The following is a 21,253-nucleotide window of genomic DNA, read 5'->3' as shown; positions in this document are numbered from 1 at the left end:
ATTGCAGGTTTAGTGCATGCGCATGACTGGACTTTCCCACACTAATGTACCCCAATGCAAGAGGGTGTGCTTGTTATTTATTTACTCATTAATATGTCACATGTGATGTACAATATGAGATTGATAAAATTATTTCCAATGTATCACTGAGGCTAATTAGTAGAATGTGATGGTCAAAGATGACTTACTAATGATGAAAATAATCATCAACCTACTCAGTGCATTAGGAATTTTAAACATGGTCTTCAGAATCATTATTCATTAATAGAAAGGTCTGCATCACAATATACACATTTCCAGCAGATTTAGGATCAATCATTTTCTCCTTTAATGTCGCAAGGAGAGGAATTTGATATAAATGCACAAACAATTCATGCAATTACACTGCCAGCAGGAATTTGTACATGAAGAATACACAGTTTGTGAATATCCTTATGTTCTTTACAAGATTTAAAGGCAGGGGTAAGGGCTGGGGGTGGATAGATTGTAACATCCTCCCTCATGATGGGTAGGGGTACTAAATATTATAAGACTCCAACCCGTAATGAACATGCCATTTCCGACTTGACCACATCCAATTTAGGTATGTGCAAATTGCATATTCTAGAGAGTCTGGTGAGTAATGATAAAATTTATACCAAGCACCTTGCCTCAGATGTTAGCAGTCATGTGAATATAACAGCTGTGTGATGGGTTCGAGAAGCACATTAATGTTTTGGGTGGCATGAAAACTCCTCATTAGCCTCACGTCCCACAATTGCCAAGTACTCCACACCTTCAAGCAGCTCAAGCAAATCTTCGATCTTATTTGTTTCTTCCTGAAACCTACTGGTCTCACTCTCCATGTTAGTTTGATTCCACCAATGATTTTTCCTCGTTTCCAACCTTTGTCCCATTGTTCCCATCAGTTCCCAAACCTTGTGTTCTGGATTGCTGGGACCATTTCCAATGGTTCCTAGCTCCTGTCTTCTCCCCTAATCTGTTCAGTTTTTATTGTAGTCAATGGGCAGGCCATTCTTTCCGCTAGGTCACCACCGATGCAGGAAAGACAAAAATGTGCTTCAGTGTGTTTCAGCTTCGGAACTGACCTTGACTGTTAGCTGCCACACTCCTATATAAAATATCTCATGGTAATTGTTGATGCAAGTCCGCACTACAAAAATTCTCATGAATAAGCAGCAAATTGACATATTCCCACTCTAAATCTTACAAAAATGACAAATATTGAAGTAAAAAGAGAGATGAGTGGGTTGGGTACTTCATTGAAGTGAATCTAGTAAAGAAAAGACCAGCTTGTCTAGTGTAGTGCATGTATACAATGAATTATTATGCTGCATGGATTTTGAATTGTCCAAACAAAGGCCAATTTTATTCAGACATGGAAACATTTTGGTCCAGTGAAATGTCAAGATCCTTTTTAACATTTTATTTTAATGTGTTCATTCAAGTGCAGAATATCCTCCTTGGAACATCATACTAGTCAGGAAAGTTTGGATGTCTCAGACTCAAGAAACAAATGGGATACTGAGCTAGACTGGTCCCTCGCCTGCTTACATTAATTCAGTGTCCTGGCATCCACTGCACTCTTGGATAGTGGTTTGTGACCCTTTGAGTGAAGTAATTTCTCCTCATCTCTGATTTAAATCTGCAACCCATTAGTTGAGACAGTTGCAGCAGAATATTTCCAGTAGGAAATACATGTAACTCTAGGCCATGGGTACGGTGATGTATTCTGCATCTCCTCTGCGGCTTAGCCAGTGTTTCTGGCACTACCATTGTGTCTGTTTTCAGTGGACCTGGCCTGGTGCTTCTGCCTCATTGTCCTAATGACTGTAGGGATGCTCAAGTCTATGTGGATTAAGTAATACAGCGTGAATTGACCCTATTGCTAGTTCTTCCAAAGTGAGACCACATCTGCTCCTGCAGTGACAATGATCACTTTAAGGGCTGGGTTCTCGACCTGTCAAGGCTCAGCTTCTTGAATGAGGCTCCATTTTAAACTCGACAAGATAATTCTTTTGAGAGTTAGTTTCTGCACATTGGATCTGAATGCACAGATAGATTGAACTTCTATGTAGGTCAGACCCAAAGTGACACCAGCTCAGATATATAAGTGAAAAGGTTTATATATACGCAATGTCTATATATGCTATTCTATACAACTGTCCCATATTGGCAACATCCTGCTGCCAACTTCATCACAGGAGGCTTTCCCGCCTCTGGCAACCTGACACTCAACTTCACAGGTAATTAACCATCGCCTGCAATTATTGTTCCCACCATCACAGGCTGGATTTAACTCCACTCATTGGTTTCAAAATGAATGCAAATTGTAATAGAAATTGCTGCCTCATTATAGTCCTCAAATAAGAAAACGATCCCACTATACTCTTCCAGTTGTAATCTACAAATCTCACTCACTTAATGCTCCTTATCCTTTTGGCAGTTTAAGTTTTAACAAATTAAGCCTTCTCTGAGCTCAACAGTTCCAAGCTCATACTAGCAACCCTTCCCTAACTATTAACACGTACTGTTAAGGCTTCTGGCTTGATTTAACATGTTGCTATTCACTCCTGAAACAAATCAACTTTTCAACACTGGACATCAACATTGTCTACGAAACCCTTCTCAGCTTTTAATGCAACCTTTGTTCCATTTGTGACACGAACAATGTAACCAATTGTACCCACTTACCTCCATTGTACCAATAGAGCAAAATTTACAATTCTGGGATGTATAAAAATAATTTAGAAATTGTAAGTGAAACATTTCACGCAAAACTTTTTTTTTAATTGATCACTAAGATTAATCATGGTATTTAATAGAAGATTGCATTTTGATGGGATAACGTCTCATAAATGAATGAACATATACCAATAGATTTGCGTTTACAGTGTGTATTTATGAAAAGCTGTGGTGAATTGAATTTGGTTCTTTCACAGTGCAGACCCACTGAGCTTAGCTAAAACGGGAAAGGTGTTCAGTGGAATGTATTGCTGTGCATGGTTATCTTTTCTTGAAAAAAGAAATGCCACTTCTGCATCAAGTTCTGACAGTGGTGTCATTCTGATTTCAGGGCATTATACTTGATTTACTCGAGAAATCTGCAATAAGAGACAGCTAGCAATAAGCTTAAAGGCTGCTTTTGATCATGAATGCTGAGCTCAAGTTGCTTAAAGCTATTAGTTAGATTCGACTGCATAGCATTAACACCTTTAGTTTACATATTGTGTTTCTCTGCTAAGTTGTACTATTGCTGATCCTGAATGGGAAAATAAGGATCTAATAATGATGGTAGCAGTGCATGAACTCATGACAAGTTCTATGTTACAGTGTTAAAACTGATGTAAAAATACTTTGGATCATGATGGCAATCATAACCAATCTAGAATAGCATTTTCCAAACTATGATAGATTACCTTTTCTTAAGAAACTTGTGATTACTGAGATAGAGCATATGAAAGCAGATGTTGCTCTCCTTAACAGTCCATATGGGCTAATTAGCAGGGTTTTAGGGAGAGGAGCAGACACCTATATTACTGGCTGTCTGCCCGTTTTGTATGTTAACCCCATTTCCTGAATGGAACAGACACATGAGCAACTTAATAATGCCTCCTGTATCATTCTCCAGAGATTACTTAAGTCCTCTTATTCCTTTTTTATTGCACCTGGAAAAAAAATACCATTTATTGCAATTGAGTGTTAGAGGTTATAGGGCAGACTCTTCGGTTTGAGGAAGTATAAAGAGGCTGGATAACATTCCTGGTCTTGCCTTCATAGGCTGCATTGTTGGGATGAAAGCCATTTGTTGCTATTTCTGACAGTAGGTCAACACTCTGCTTGAAATTTATACTGCCACTGACCTTTAAGGATGTACAACTTTCCAACTTTGAATTGAAGAAAATGTCAATTCAAAAATAATACTGCTACCCAATGCATACCAGCATCTTTAACTAAATACAGAACAAACGTCAGGGTTCAGTGGATGTCAAGTAGGCAAAAGACATTGGTCAATTTATGCCAAGAGTAAGTGGAACAGGAAGTGAGAGTATTACATTTCATATTTGTGCCCAGAATTTTCATTGGGCTCTTCAGACTTCCTGTCATCTTAGCATTGATTCCACTAAGCTCCTGCAAGAGGTTTAGTGAGAAATTGCGACACCAGGGAAGTTCTACTCTCATGGAAGATAGGACCTAAACCCATGTCAGGTGTGCAAAGTCAAGAGAATTCCCGTCTCCAAAAGGTTGACTGGGCGGAAGTACGTTACAGCTGTTAAAAAAATAAACAGCTTGCCAGTCCTTTCCTCTCAAATCTGCCATACTCTCCACATTGCCCATCCAATCCACCTCATTGTTATACTCTGATATAAGATAAAGAACTATGGATGCTGAAAAACAGAGTGCACCGGACTCAAAATGTTAACTCTGCTTTCTACCCGCAGTTGCTGCCAGACTTGCTGAGTTTCGCCAGCAGTTTCTGTTTTTATTATAAAATATTCTTATTGATAAGAACTTCTTCACATTTAACTCCCTTCAACAACTTAATCCCTTATAAAAACAAGCATTGATATTCATTGCTCCAGTTCAAAGACTTTATAAACACTTGGAGCTGTCAATCAAACTGAACTGACAGGCACCTCGCTGTGATAATAACAGACTGAAAAATCAGTGAGGCAGCATGATTCCTTTCATTCTTGTCCTCCAGCCTTTATCAATATATAGAGAGAAATAGAAAGTATGTGTTTTCTTGAATTTACTTAAAGTTCAGAAGATGTAAATGACTTATGTGCAAGGGGGCAATTGCAGTAATCATGACATCACCGATTAAGCAATGCTACCCATTTACTTTCAATTCTGACTTCATATGGAAGTCAGAAACTCTCATTGAATGGATATAAAAAATTGTGGGCACAAACAATAGCTGAAGAAATCATGACCATTACATTGTGCCCACTGATTGCTCCTTTATTATCGAGATATAAGAAATTTTATTGTAAGAAGACATTTAAAAACTGACCTTGATGTTTTCAATTGATCACTGCAATGTACTGGAGGGAGGGTGCATTTGATGAAGGCCTACTGGCAGATGTCCACTCCTAATGAAACATAGACACTTTGATTGTTCATTGTGAACTTGATGAAGTCACATAACTCATAGTTCCTTATCGAGGCACAATATCAGCCTCTTTGGGAAGCCTGTATGTCACGTTGTATGCTGACACTTGATTGTTAAGGAGATGAGTGTGCAGGCAACCCTTCAATTACACTGCATGATTTTTCCGACTTCCCCCACAAATTATATATTAACGGAGCTAAATTGTCAGCTGCTGTGCCTGTTCTTGGTGTGGCCGTGGCCCATTGAGCATCAACAGGAGAAGGAGACAGCAGAGGCAAGACAAGTTCAGCAACCTCCAATGGTTGCTACACTGACTCCAGAGAAAGAAGAAGCACAAATGAATGGTGAGAATCGGGGTTTACTAGCATCGTGCCAATTACCTGCAAATGTCAGAATGAGAATACAACAGATGATTAAAGATGCCCTGCTGTGCCACCTCAGAATTTTGCCAGCTGCTGGGTGGCAGTCGCATTGCAAGATCCCTCAAAATGTGAAGTGCTCTTAATTTTTACACTAGTGGCCCATTCCAGAGCACCACTAGCAGCATCTTTTTCACATTCCCCAATCCCCGACTCACAAGTGCATTCAATACTCTATCAATGCCACTCTTGCAAGAACCCACCTGGTCATTACCTCCAGTATTGCTGAAGAAAGTCAAAAAGCTCAGATCCTCCACCATTGCTGATGTTGCCAGATCGATCATTTGTATCCACAATGGTTACAGAGTACCCTATTACCAATCATGGCATTTGACAACCGGGCAAGATTGTTTTCACTCCTATAATGATCAATCATTTTCTGGCCATCGAAACCTCACTTTGAGATGGGCGCCAGGATCCTGGGAGCTGCAATAACTGATCCAGACTCCCTCACAGGTGCCTGCTCCTTTCGGAGCTCCTTGGTTCCTACAGGAATGGCTGCAGGGGCACAAAGGGGTAAACCCCCTCAGCCCCCACAACCACTTCCAGATCTGGATTCAGATGCAATGCTGTTCAGTTTTCCACCAGGTATACACTGGAATAGAGCGTAGGCCTCCCGAGGATGAGATTTTGATGCCTATGTCACCCTGGAAGAGGTTTGCAGTACAATCTAGACATGGTGTTATGCATTATTGTGGTGGGTCTTTCACAATTTGAACAGACAAAGGGGAGTTGTCCTGTGTGTGGACAAATTGAGGGAGCGAGAGCAATCCTCTGGAGATGAAGATGTGATGCAGGATCAGACATTAACCAGGAGGACCCTTCACGAGAGGAGACAGAACAATGTTTTTGAGAGGCTAGAGACAAGCTCATTACCAGCTGGGTTCAGACTTCATCCTATTGTGTATCTAAGATGCTCATCTGGCAGACAACCTGCCTAGTTAGTGTAAAGGGTATGTCTAACTTGTTGCTCACAGTGTGATCTTCTCTACATTGGGGAAATGAAGTGTAGAAGAACACTTCTGTTCTATCCATAAAAAAAGACCCTGAGCTTCCAGTTGTCTGCCACTTCAACACCACCATGTTCCCTGACCACCATCCCTCTCTCAGGCTAGCTACAGTGCTCCAACACAAATTGGAAAAACAGCACGTCATTTTCTTTTTGAGGACTCTACAGCCTTCAGGACTCGATATTGAGTTCAACAGTTTTAGGGTTTAAGGAATCTTGACATGAGCTTACAACAACTCCGCATATACTAACCTTGTTATCACAAAGTCTGCTATTACACACCATCCATCATTAGCTACCAATTATACACTAATAGCTATTCACTCACCTAGCCTTATCGTTATCCACTCCTTCGTCTGTCTAACTGTTCTTATCTCTCCTTGTGCTCTGTCCCCACCTATCGTTGACTACTTACTCTCTTCCCCCCCATTCCATTCTCAGCATAGAAACTTAACTATTTCCTTGCTACCATCATTTCTGAGGAAGGGTTATTGAACCTGAAACATTAACTTTGATTTCTCTTCACAGAAACTGCCAGACCTGTTGAGCTATTCCCAACTATTTCTGTTTTAGTTTCTGATTTCCAACTTCCACGGTCTTTTGGTTTTTATATGTCTGACTTGTTGGTTTGCTTTCTTTCACTTTTGAACTGAAAATGTGTTGCTGGAAAAGCGCAGCAGGTCAGGCAGCATCCAAGGAACAGGAGAATCGACGTTTCGGGCATAAGCCCTTCTTCAGGAAATACTTTCACTTTTGTCTTGCAACTTAGGTGTCACACTCTCCATGTTAATCTCTGAATGATATCTTCAGTTGAACCTTCGCATACCCTGCCCTATGCTACTCTTAGAGAAGAAGCTGCAATGATAAACAAAGCATTTGCACTTCATGGTACTAAAGTGAGGATATGACTTGAACCATCTGCGGTTCCTGCCCTCACAAAAGTCTTCTTTCCTGCGTGACCCTTTTTTCATCTGTAACCCTTCAGTGTTTGAGAATGCAGAGACTGTAAAGTGCCTTGATATACTTCAGCATTCTTGATGACTGTTTAAAGACACAATACCTTGTGTAGTTTTTCTCTACAAACCAATGTGCTAGGAGAGACAGTGGACACCTGAGCTGCCCATTGAATTTGACAGTCACTGTGGTTCTTTGAAAAGCATGGAATATCCTTTCCCAACAGATACATGTGGAATCATGACTGATTCAATACTCCAAGTGTCCAAGAATGTGCGGACGTTATGCCTGACAATTTAATAGACATTGCCTTCAGCCTCAGTGTCTTCCAGTGTGGTGCCTTGACTGAAGTCCTTCAAGTTCAAGGTCAAGGAACTATGGTATATGAGGCTATCTGCAGTCAAAGATTTGTCTGCATGTGGGAGGAGAGTAGTCCAGAAACTGAACTGGACTAGCTACAAAAGCAGCTGAGAAGCTAAGAATTCTGTGGCAAGTAACTCATCTTCTGACTACCCAAAACCTGTCCACCATCTACAAGGCACAAGTTAGGAGTGTGTAGGAATATTCCCCATTTGCCTAGACGAGTACAGCTCCAAGAACACTCAGTTAACTTGACATCATCCAAGACAAAGCAGCCCACTTGATTGGCACCACATCCACAAACATTTAGTTACTCCACTATTGATGCTCAGTAAGAGCAGTATAAACTACCCACAAGGTGCACTGCAGAAATTCCCAAAGGCTCCTCTGACAACACCTTCCAAACCCATGACCATTTCCAGCTAGAAGGATAAAGGTAACAGTGAAATGGGAACGCCATCACCTCCAAGCCGCTCATCATTCTGATGTGGAAATATATCGTCGCTCCTTTACTGTCACTGGGTCAAAGTCCTGGAACTCCCTCCCTTATAACATTGTGGGTCTACAGCACATGGACTACCGTGAATTGAGAAGGTTCATCTCCACTTTCTCAAAGACAACTGGGATAGATAATAAATGCTGGTCCAATCAGCCACACCCACACCCCCTAAAAGATTATTTTAAAGAAACAAATTGGAGAGCCTTACATCTTTGGGCTGTTTAAATTATCTCCTCATCTTTCACATAGACCAAACTTAACCAGGTCCTATCCTGAAAGTAATAATTGAGCAGATGTTGTAACAGTGCAAGTGAAAACATATTGACAAAGTGACCGTTTATTTACCGTATTGTAGCACTCATGGCACCAATGTGCCCTCAGGTGGTTTTCTTCTCCTACCTCCCCCTATGTCTAGGTTCAGAGTCAGCATTTGCTACTGGGATGGAGGGAGCCTGCTCTGTGATTGACCCAGTGGAATTGGAAGTCTTCAGCAGTCGTTCCTTGTTGTCTATGGCCGAGATGGCCTTGGCGTGTTGAGATCTTTGGCCCATTGAGAGTCCCTGGCCCAGATGCAGGCTGAGCCTCCTGGACCTGAACAGCTGCAGGCATTGGGATCAGAGGCACCTTGCTTTCTCGTTGAGAGAAAGGAGTACCTGGAGTCGAGATCTCCATTCCCACCCCCACCCCCAACCCTGACCTTGCCATTGATCCTGAGCACCTATGGCCAAAGTGATTGATTGCAGTCTGTGTGTGTATCTGGCAGCCATTGAGTGTTCTACTAAACCTGGATCTCCAAAGTGGCTGCTCCACTTTCTATGGAGTCAGGCAGTGGCTATCATAGTAGTGAGATCATTAAAGGACTCTTCCATTTTTCATTTCATCCAGCAAATACCTCTTGCAGGTGGATATTCCCTGTCTCTGCAGGTTGACCATGTCTCATGACTGAGGAGAGAGACTCCTCTTCTGCCTGGGGCTGAGCAGGTGACCAGTCTCCAAAAGTCCTCTTGAGTGTCAGAAGCCTTGATTGTTTCTTCCTGCACCAACTGAGGACATTCCTCTGTGATGTGCTCACTGGGTTGTGCTCATGAGTCTAATCTATCTAGAGTATTCACCAAGGTAAAAGACTCTGAGCTGGTGGACAATGCATTTGAAAGTCTTGTCAATTCATCCTCTGAGGTCAGTCACTTCCTCCTCCAAAATGAAGCTTTAACGTTAAGTCAGTGGCATATGAGAGACAATTACTTTCAGGTTCCTGATTAAATCTGGTGTAAAGCCAGCAACAAAGCCTTCCTGTCTGGGATAAGTGACACAGGCTCTTCTTTCATGAGAAACTTTTCTTGACTGGGAAGAGAAGTTGAGATGATGTTCTGAGCTCTGGTAGTGGCTGCTCATGAGGAACAAGAGGACAGTCCCTATTTAGGGTGATTCAGGAGTGGCTGTCCCTGGAAGGGAGATTGGCAGCAGCTTCCAAGCGGAACTCCCAATCACTTCCGGTTCCAGTGTTGGGACACTTGCTACAGCAACAAAATTTCACCTCATTACGTGAAAAGGAAACATTTGCATGACTATGGAGAGAAGGCAGAAGGAGTGGAGCAAGGTGAATTACTCTTGCAGAGAGTCAGCACAGACATGGCAGACCAAATGGCCTCCTGTGCTGTAACTATTCTGAGTCTCTATGAGAATCCAAGAGGTGCCAAAGGTGGCTAAACCATCTACAGCTGTACATTCCAGCGGAGAGATTATTGAGAAAGGGTAAACTCCTGCTCACAAAAGAAATAGATGTGCAAGTTAAAAAAAAAACTGAAAAAGTAGCCAAAACCTCTCAACCAATATAGAAAATTGCCAACAACATTATTTCCATGCAACTGTCTGTGTGTATTTGCGAGAAGCTGGCTTGACATTGCATTTGGATGAGTACTCATTACCTTTATCAAAAGAGTGCAGTTAAAACTACTGCTCCTTGGCCAGTTAGTAACAGAACAGCCATAGATGTAGTTTATCACTGAATCTGCGTTTCAGTTTTATTAACACTGTAATATGGAAACTGTTGAATAATGTGTCATCATGATTAGTACAATTGCATTTAGATACTAAATCTTTTTTTGATGATCATGCAGTTAACAATATTGTTTTTAACTGGCAGTTACAGGATATACATCAATTGAATAGAATGTTTGGCAGGTTTATTTGCTGTTGTTTCTTTCTGTCTTTCCACATAGTAGTCAAAGTCTCTATCTTTGATTAAAATAGGGCCCAGATGGATTGCCGATGCCAGGATGTTGGCAGAAGGTATGAAGTGCATGATTTTTTCAAAAATATATTTGAAGGGAATTAAGGTCTTCAGAATAAAATTAATTTGTGATATATTCACTATAATGCATCACAAACATATTCTTGCAATGTCCTTTTAACTTATATCCACTGTTCGCTATTGGGGTGAACATTGTAAATACTAAGTTAGATTTGGGAGATAAATTCGCTCGAGGTAACACCCTCGAGGTGGGATCAGTAGACTTACTGTCCATCAATACTGTTGGTCAGGTAGTTGGTGATTTGACCTTTTGAACCACTGTGTGAGTATGTGACCATCTTCTTTCCCATGCAGATCAGGCTGCTAACAACGTGGTTAAAGAGCCCATTATACGTCAAAGAGACATAGGGTCTGCTTCCATGCTGTATGACTCTTCGAACCAACTAGTCAACGCCAAACATGTTCCCAAACTAAACTAGTCCCACTTGTCTACATTTAGCCCATATCCCTCCCTTCCTACTCATGTACTTAACCAAGTATCTTTCGAATGTTGTAACTGTACCCACATCCACCCCCACTTACTCAGGCAGTTCATTCCACATATTAACCACTCTCTGTGTAATAAAGTTGTCCCTCATGTCCTTTTTAAAACTTTCTCCTCTCACCTTTAAAAATATGCTCCCTAGTTTTGAACTTACCTACCCTAGGGAAAATATTCTTACTATTCACCTTAACTATGCCCCTCATCATTTTATAAACCTCTATCAGGTCACTCCTCAACTTCCTATGCTCCAGTTAAAAAAGGTCCCAGCTTAATTTTATAATGCAAACCCTCCAGTCCTGGCAGCATCCTAGTAAATCTTTTCTGAATCCTCTCCTGTTTAATAATATCCTTCCTAGAGCAGGGCGACCAGGACTGCACACAGTACTCCAGAGGAGGCCTCACTAACATCCTGTACAACCTCAAGATGACGTGTCACCTCCTATATTCAAAGGTCTGAGCAATGAAGGCAAGGATGCTAAACATCTTCTTAGCCACCCTGTCTACCTGAGAGGCAAATTTCAAAGAATTATGTGCCTGAATCCCAGGATCTCTCTGTTCTACAACACTACCCAGGGCCCTCCCAATATGTGGGCTGATGAAAAGGATGACCCGTGCGCTCTAACCTCCTCGTCCAGAAATGGCCAAGAAACTAAAATGCAATTGCTTCCTTTTGTGGATTTTACACAGTTAGTGGGTTGAAGTGTGCTATGTCAGTAATGCTAGTGAGCAGACACAGTTTGCAGGACTTTCCTGGCCAGAGTTTTAATGTAGTTACTCATGCTTCAGGCACCTCCCAGTCTTTTCCAAGGGGAACTGGGGTAATCTGATTAATTTACAAATTTGTCTTAAATTGAAAGTTGTGCTAATGTGACTCCCCTTTTCAGCAAAGGATACAGGGACAAGTCAAGAAATTATAAGCTACTTAGTGTTGTTTCAGTTGCTAAATGTTTTTGTTTTTATGCATGATAGTTCAGTGTCATCAGTGACTCCCTCAATTGGACATAACATCCCTGACAATCCACACAGTGCACCTTCTGCCAGTGTCTGATTGAATGACATCAGAAGGTGTGGAGTGTACCAGGAAATGTTACGAATGACCTAATCAGCCTCCAACTTCTTAGGACACACAAGCTCTGTTCTTTCTCAGTCAGAGAGTGAAATTGCACCCTAGCCCAAGATTAAGCACAAATTTACCACCGATTGTTGATTTACTTTGCAAAATTCTTCAATAAACAATATGCAGTTTTTGTAGTGAAGACACATATGTGGAAAACTATTCCACTTGTGTCACCCTCCGGAAGAAACGAACTGCAAGAGCAACAAGAAGCAAACAGAATTTAAATAGCATCTTTGAAGTAATAAAGCATCACAAAGCATTTTGCAGGCGGGTAATTAAAAAAAAATAAAACATCGTGAGATGTGACTAAACCTTTATAAAGGTTTGAGGAATGCCTCAAAGAAGGCAGAGCTGGAGGGTTTTCGGAAAAGAGCTCCCGATCTTAGGAACACAACAGCTGGAGGTGGAGCTGCCTGTGATGGAGGTGAAAGGAATGGGAGAGATGGAGGAGAGGTCAGAATCGGAGCAATGCTAAGTAGCTAAGGAATTGCAGGGCTGGAGAAAAAGCAAAGATAAGGATAGGCAAGGCCATTGAGGGACATGAACTAGAGGATGAGAATTTTAAAGTGGAGGCAATAGGGTTATTTATCATTTAATCTATCTCTAAATGCCAGACGTTTCAATTACAAGCAGCTCCATTGCTGCCAGATTTGATCACCTGAAGTGATAACCATGTTTGTTTAGCATCCAACTGTGTAACCTGTTACTTCAATAGTTGGGAAACAAGTGACATTGCTGCGATCTTCCTGCTAATATTTACTTGGAATCTTTTCATTTACTGTCCTCTAAGTATATGTTGGTCAACAGGAGTTGATCATGTATTATCACTGAACTCTTAGCATGTGTTTTACTTAATTCTTGTGTGTCTTTGTGTTTTTTTGCAGTGATATGTCTAACCCGAAAGCATGAAGTTTGTATATGATGCTCCATATTTTGTATTTATATAGTTGTAACTGTTTTAAAAAAAAATCAAGAACATGTTCACACATAGCTGCTTCTACTTCTTTGTAGTAAGAAGTTGCATACATATTATACATTAACTGATAGAACATTCTATCAGAGACTCATAGTGTTAAATGAAACAATGTTGGAATGTTGTTTGCGTGAGCTCTGTCTCAGTTTGTGTATTTTGCATGGACCTGAGTCATTGATGCATATCTAGATGAAGTTTTGTCATGTAATTGTGACCAAATAGACTAAAACAGATCAATACGTGGAATGTCCCTAGCTGCTGACATTGCAGATAACTGAATTTTGCTTACAAACTCTGTCTGAAGTTCCATCACTGATTTTCTGCTCTCGTGTCAGTTCAAAAGAGAAGTGCATGAAGTCTTTTTACCAATGCTCAATTTGTGACCACTTTATCATTTCAAACACAAACATTGTGTACAGCGAGACCCTCTGAACTTTCTTTTTCTTTCCTCATCTCAAGGGAGGAAACCCCTGGCTCATTGCTAGAAAGAAATGAAAGAAATGCAGAGGAAAAGGGGTTGTGAAATTGCAAAAAAAAAATGCAGTTGTTCAACATCCTGTCTTGTGGGTCAAGTAACCATGGCAACATAAGTATATTTTTGTTTTCTGCGTGTCAACTCCAGCGGATGGCAAAGTGATGGAGTTAACAGCTCGGTGCTCTTGGGTTCAGCTTTGGTGAATACGTAGCCAGTGAGCACTGACTGGTTTCTTTAAAGGGCTACAATGTGGAACGTATTTCATTCAGAGGATTTGGAAGAACAAGGTGGTTTTGAGGATTGCACACAGGAATGAGAATCTCTTCTCCAAGGTGTGATGAGATGTTAACCCTGAATGAAGTGAAAAGGAAACAGCCTTTGACAGAGACTGGGCAATGGCACCCAAACAACATTCACCCAAAATGGGAAATGGAAACCAGCTCCAGTGGAGATTTTGGAGTTGAGTTTGAATGGAACGATTCACATCCTATGGCTGAGGCATCTTCTAAAAGACAATGTTGCTGTTACAAACAGTGGAGAGATGCTGAAGGTATTTTGCATGACAACTATGAAGATTCTATTGAGTAAAAGCAAGGATACTTGGATTTCTATTGAAAAGATCTCTGAAGCATATGATCCAGAAGCTTTCATTTGTTGCATCAACGCACAAAAACCTTTTGTGCCTGAATTACTCGCTGTGGATTCACTACTTTATACATTCATCTTCCATAATGTAAATATAAGTGCCCAGTGTTATATATAAAAACATATAAATAGTTTCCATTTGAGGCATTTAATGGTAATCTATTAATTATTGTAGTGTGTTCTATAGTTTACTGTCTTTTTCAGTCAGTTGCTGTTATGTAACTTTTTGTTTCCTGCAGTTTATCTTACTGAGTCCCCCGTGCACTGACTGTGCAAATGCAGCAGTTTTATTTTTTAAGGCACCTTGCTGTTTTGGTTTCTTTTAAGAGCAACCACATCGACTGATAAAGGCTTGACATCCGCCGGCTCATTGTGTTTGGAATATCCTTTCAATTGTTCTGACATAATCAGCATCTCAGTTTGTTGTCACTGGGCTGGATAGTTATAAGACAATCTGGGTTTTTCAGGAGTCTGTAAATTCTAATGTGGTAGTCAGACAAAACAGCTCTTTTTATTTCTCTTTGCATCTACATCTTATGAGAATGTAGATACCAAATTGTGTATTTAATTTCCTTGTGTGTTATATTTACATAGGTATTAAACTGATTAATTATAACCTGTTTAAACATAGTGCACTGGAATGTAGTCAGTGTGCATTACCATTTATATGGAAACGTCATGGAGCAAAATTCGTACTGTATAATGCAGAAGAATTAGTTATTAAGACAATCATTATTGGCAAAGAAAGCATCAGCTATATATTATTACTTTCCCCCTTGCTTAATTTTAGGCTCGGTAAAAGATTACATCATTACATATCATCATTGTTAATACCAACTATCTGAAAAACAAAACAAAACTTTCTTAGTAATCTAACATATCTGCATATTTGAATTGAATGAGCTCTTTTCCAAACTCATATTCGTTACTTGTTTTAATTATTCCCCCATAATTCAACAGAGCTTTTCGAAGCATTAACCTGAAATTATGCCATCTACAAGTTAAACTTTTTTTTTCGATAATTTGTTTATAGATTGAATCTGCAGTGTCAATCATTAATGGATTATAACATGAAAAATAGTTTGTAAGTTAAATCAGTAATATAATATTTCAGCTATGATTTCCTAAGTACAACAACAGAGGATAACTGTGGTTCTGGCCAAAAACTCCAGGTTTGTGAGTTATGTTTAGATGGCACAATTGCGGACATAATTTGACTTGAATATCCCGTTTAGACACTACAAATTATTGCATTTCAATCACACTACAACTGGTGATTTATTTTATTAGTTCTATTTGCAAGATGCTTCTTTCAGAGTCAAATGTTGCACAACACTGTCACTGTAAAATACAATGCATCACTTGATCAATCATCTAATTCAGAGTTGTGTGGATGACTCTCGATTGAATATCATCAGTGTATTGCTCTCATCGGCATTTGTTCCTCACCTATCCTTACTAGAAAGGAATGTTTTGTTTTGACCCTAATTCCTCCACTTTTGAAGAAAATTGAATAATGTATAAATTGAGTCATTTCAATGTCTATTCCAATGAAAGGATAGAGACCTTGCAGCCTACTTCATTGTACTTTGCTTTAATGTGACATAGGCAAAATTGAGGCAACTGTACATTTTTTAATGCTAAGACCAACACCCTATATATTTGCCAAAATCACAATGCTGCTTTAGTTGAGCATGGATTATTATTTGATATGCGTTGAGCATAAGTTGTGTATCTTTTATGTATGAAATGTCAGTTACATTTTATTTTCTAACTTTAACCATTCCGCATGTTCCTAAAACAATTTTGTTGTAAGATGCACAGTAATTACAGTGGTTCATCAAACCAGCATTTTGTAAGTGTCAAATGAAGGGAATATTTTATGCAAGCTTCCTTGTTTTAAATATATATATTTATATATACTTTGTTGTTGTCGTGTTCAAAGGCACAAATGCACAGTTGAACTGCAGTTCATTAACATTAGTATATTTTTCAGGTTTTACTGGTTACAATTCAAGCTATTTAGTTCAGAAAATAATGGTTTGAAATACTTCTAGTGCAAATATTATTTTGTTTTGGATTTGTTAAACTTTAAATTCTACTGCATAGAGTTGTTTTGTTACCTCTGTACTCACTACAGAATGGTGTGAATTTTATTGGAACACTGTTACACAACAGTACTTGGCACAGTTTCCTTTCACTAGTGCTGTCCATATTGTTTCCTTATGATCTTGTGGAATATTACCCAACCCCCAGTTGTGAAAACATTTGATGCAACAGCAAACTTAAAGATTCAATGAGAATCACTGGCTTCTAGATCTTGGCTAAGCACAATAATGCATGTAATTCTCCTTTGATGTGCCAACAGGTATTACACTATTTACTCCAGCAAGGCAGAATCATAAAAATTTAAACCTTTTGATGAAGAGAAAGGGTCACACGTAGCTTATTACCTCATAGAATTTGGAGGAATCTGTCTTCTATTGTACTGTTGTGTTTTTCGCTTCTTTGATTTCTAACAAGCATTTTCCAGTTTGATGATCATATATGATTTGAGAGATCTTCCATTGCCTGATTTCACAGAGCCATAGCAAAATACAGCATAGGAAGAGGCCATTTGGCCCATCAACTGTTAAAACAGTAAAACCATTCTTTCCTTTTTATTCTCAGTCTACTTTTACTCTGAAGATGTTGCTTTATTCTCTAACAAGTGTCATTATTAATGTCACTCTGTGCCATTTGATTTGCGACATTTTTTAGCTTGAAGTATCAACTTTGTTGATTCTGAACTAAAGGTAGCTCACTTTTGTCAGTTTAAGATACTATCTTCCTATTGAATAGTTAAATTTTTATTACTGTTCTAATGGTTAAGTTGGATGAAACTATGGTTAAGTGTACATTCTAAGCAAAGGTGTAGTACAAAAGAGCCTTTGGGTTAGCAGTAATAAGCCAGATCCAAATTCAGAACACTCCCCTAAACACATGCACAGGATAAAGAGAAATCACAGCCAACACACTCCCTATTCCTTTCTGCTGATTGGCAGAATATAGAAGGTAAGCATGGAGACCAGGTCACCATTTTGCAACTTGGGCCTTTCCTCTCTTATAATCTATTACCTAAATTCATGTAGCTGCATTTGTCCCATATCCATAATTTATTCTGATAACAAAACTTTATTGATCGAAAATTTAAAGTTAATTATTTTTATACCATCAGTTGCCCATTGCTGAGGAATTCCTGACCTCTGACACTATGCGTGTGAACAAGTGGTCCAACCCTAATGTTTTGACGGTGTCCCCAGTCCTCTCAGAAATTCCCAACTAGCGGAAAGTTTCTCTTGATTTACCCCATCTGTTTTCCCTTAACCTTCTGAAATTTCAATCAAATCTCCCTCTAAATTGTAACAAATACAGACTTTTTTTTCAAATCTCTTCTTGTGGCTTAACCCTTACAGCCCAAATATCATTCTAGTAAATCTATACTGCACCTCTCCAATGCCAGTATTTCCCTCCTAAGATGTGGTCTAAAAGGATGGTGGCTCAGTGGTTAGCACTGCTGCCTCACAGCGCCAGAGTCCAGGTTCGATTCCAGCCTCTGGCGACTGTCTGTGTGGAGCTTGCACATTCTCCCCGTGTCTGCATGGGTTTCCTCCGGTTTCCTCCCACAGTCCAAAGATGTGCAGGTCATGTTAAATTTTCCACTTTGTTAGGTGCATTCTGGGTGGGTTACTCTTCAGAGGTTCAGTGTGGACTGGTTGGGTGAACCGCCTGTTTCCACACTGTAGAGAATCTAATCTAAAAAAAAGCTGATGTATGACTGTACTCTCTTCCTCTGTTCCTTTAGATGGAAAGGCCTGCAATCTTTTAGCCTCTTTAATTCCGAAGGCACAGGGCAGAAAGCACTTTCTAGGTACAGAATAGAAGAGAGAGTCAGGACCATGACAGCAGGCCTCAACTCTCATTAGTTCGCTTCAGTATTTTTTTAGGACTTCATCACAATTTAAAATAATCTGTGTCTGCTACAATCACAAGGCCAGTGTAACTAGTATCAAGTGGCAGAAAAGGGGCATTTCTAACCACCCGCCTCATTTTTTTATTTGCTACTCTGCTCAGAAGCACTTGGTGCAATGGCCAGCTCTCAGAGACTTGCTGATCAGAGGACATGTGGCGATGACGGGACACTCTGAAAGTGATGCTGGTGGCTCAAAAAATCTTGGCATCTCTAGAATCATTGCCAAATGTCCCTGATTTCAACAGAGGTGGTTGAATTCCGGCATTTACTCAGATTTGCTCCCACATTCTTGGCCTGCTGCCTAACTAAGGCCGGCTACCTGAATGGTTCAAGGGAGGCAGAGCCTTTGGAGCAGTCTCCTCACAGAGCTCTCTGTTAATATGCCTTTTGATAGCCACAGAGGAATTTTTTTTAAATTACCCCTGTTGTGTTAATGACGTAGCAAACTCCTGAGAAAGAGATTTTTTTCCCAAAAGTTACACTGTGTACAGAATCAGCTCTCTGGCCCACATTTAGTTTTTTACTAATATTTGGGATGGATCACGTGGACTGACCTTTGTGGTCATGCATCAACATTTCTAAATTATGTAGTTGAAATGAATACCTAGCACTGGCCTGTATTGCAAAAAAGGAACATATTTACAATTACAGCATTTAAAAGGCATCTGGATGGATATATGAGTCGGAAGGATTTAGAGAGATTTGGGCCCACTGCTGATCAGATTTAGATGTCAGGTCAGTGTGGACTTGGAGGAGTTGGACCGAAGGGTCTGTTTCCTTGCCATATGATTCTATTTTGATCATGCAAAGTGATGAAGCAATCAATTAGAAACACAGTCTGACACATCTCTGCAGGAGGTGGGAGTTGTACTGGCTCAGAGGTGAGGACACCATCACTGTGCTGCAAGACCCCTTCCCAAACAGTCAATAAGAAACAATATATTCAAGTATAAATAGTTAAAAGAAGCAAACACATGACCGTTTTTGAGAAACGTCCAATCCAACCAAGAAATCGTTATCTCTTAACTATCCGACCACAACATCCAGCAGTATTCTGAATCTCCCAGATGTTTTCCCTTCCAATGCACTGTGAGGTGAGCAGTTTGAGTGAAGCAGTACTTCTTAACAGCTAACTTAAGTTCACCCTCAACCTCATTTTTATCTGTAGTCCTAATTCATTGCATGGTTTGAATTATAGGTTCACATTATCTGTATTATTTAGTCTTTCATACTTCAATAACACCCTTTTTATTCTGTTTCTTTCTAAACCATTAAGTCCAAATGCCTCATCTCTTTACATTTGATTTCAATTTTGGTTTCTCCCACCTTTCCCAGTGCATGGTGCTGTCACCAGAGATAAACATGGTAATCAAAAAATGGACAAACCACTGATCAGTAAACTGGCATCATCTCATGCTCTGCTTCCTCCCCTGTTGCTTCTTTGGATTGTCTACCTATTGAAAGTGAACAGACTGTTACTTCTAAAACCAATGCAGCTGTGCAGAACTGGTGGAACTCCCAGTTTGCTGCATGTGCTTCAAGATTAAGAAGTACCTCTGATGGATGAGACATCCCCAGAAACAGATCAGAGGTTATGGGGCTGCAAGAGTCATAGAGTCCCTACAATGTGGAAACAGGCCTTTTGGCCCAACAAGTCCACACTGACCCTCCGCAGAGTAACCCATCCAGACCCTTTCCCAACAGTCAAAGCCAGTATGGTGGCCTGCTTCAATTCTCAGTGACTTGATGACAGTTGTTTTCTCAACAATTATCCCTCACACACCTCCATACTCATTTACTATGTGCCTATGCATGCCACTAGTGACAATTTATTTCTAATTCATTCCAACTCATAGACCCTTATGGCTCATGTGTGAAATTATTGCCAACTCCTGCCTCCTCATGACCCCACCCACCCACCTTCGAGCACTTGTGGCCTCTTTGCCAACTTAAAATTAACTCATACAATGGCCTTTTGCCCTTACATGTTCTATGCCAATTCACTCACTGTACACCAAGGGGAGACTTTGGGAGTCACTTTTGGATTAAATAAAGTAAAACTTTAATTATTTATTACACAGTTCACTGTATAAAAAAGGCATTCATAAAAGCCATGCAATATATATAAATCTCCTCATTCTCTTAAAAAAACAAACATTTGTATACATAAACCCATACCAAAGATACTCATCCTTCTAACTTCTGATGTGTCAATCCATGCAGTTCCTCCCCAGTCCCCCCTACCACTGTCACCATGACAGTGAAGCATTCCCCTCCCCATGCCAAATAAATTAGGATATGCTGCAACTGGGCAGAAATTCCAGATCTCCGTCCTGTTGCTATTTTTAATTGACCCCAAAGTCTCCAGAAATCTGAGCGTTGGTGCTTTCTAAATCTCCAATCAGTTCTATCGATTATACACTTATGTTACAGATATTATAATAAATATCTTGGCTTCTCCAAAAACTGGAAAGTGACTAAAGAAGCTACCAAAAATAATGTCACCATCCCTAGTCTACTACATACTGGAGCTGGAAAAACACAGCAGGCCAGGCAGCATCCGAGGAGCAGGAGACTCAACGTTTTGGGCATAAGCCCTTCTTCAGGAATTCCTGAAGAGGGGCTTATGCCCGAAACGTCGATTCTCCTGCTCCTCGAATGCTGCCTGGCCTGCTGTGTTTTTCCAGCACCATATTTTTCAACTCTGGTCTCCAGCATCTGCAGTCCTCACTTTCTCCTACTACATACTTGACACAAGTGTGGTGACAGTGTCTTACTGCTTGTACTATGCCTTTGCAGGAAATCAATCACTTTGTGCCAATAAAGAAAATATTGTGCCAACAACTACTTTGCTATGGTTGAATGTTGTTTGATGGAAC

At 40.1% G+C, this 21,253-nt stretch overlaps 1 protein-coding gene across 1 annotated transcript in view; it reads left to right on the top strand.

The window, feature by feature from the left end:
• Window positions 1-20,919, top strand: part of col25a1 (collagen type XXV alpha 1 chain) — a 198,715-nt gene extending 177,796 nt beyond the window's left edge. The window contains exons 34-35 of the mRNA XM_087987194.1: window positions 10,608-10,646; window positions 13,154-20,919. Coding sequence (XP_087843320.1) covers window positions 10,608-10,646; window positions 13,154-13,156 — 42 coding nt within the window. The 3' untranslated portion in view covers window positions 13,157-20,919. The remainder of the gene's footprint in view (window positions 1-10,607; window positions 10,647-13,153) is intronic.
• Window positions 20,920-21,253: the final 334 nt, after the last annotated feature.

The sequence above is a fragment of the Chiloscyllium plagiosum genome, unplaced genomic scaffold (genome assembly GCF_037043375.1).
Source record: "Chiloscyllium plagiosum isolate Xiang-an unplaced genomic scaffold, Cpla_swu_hap1 HiC_scaffold_1, whole genome shotgun sequence".
In the NCBI taxonomy this organism is placed as follows: Eukaryota; Metazoa; Chordata; class Chondrichthyes; order Orectolobiformes; family Hemiscylliidae; genus Chiloscyllium; species Chiloscyllium plagiosum.
Note: the sequence above shows the minus strand (reverse complement) of the source record. Positions and strands in the feature narration are given on the sequence as shown.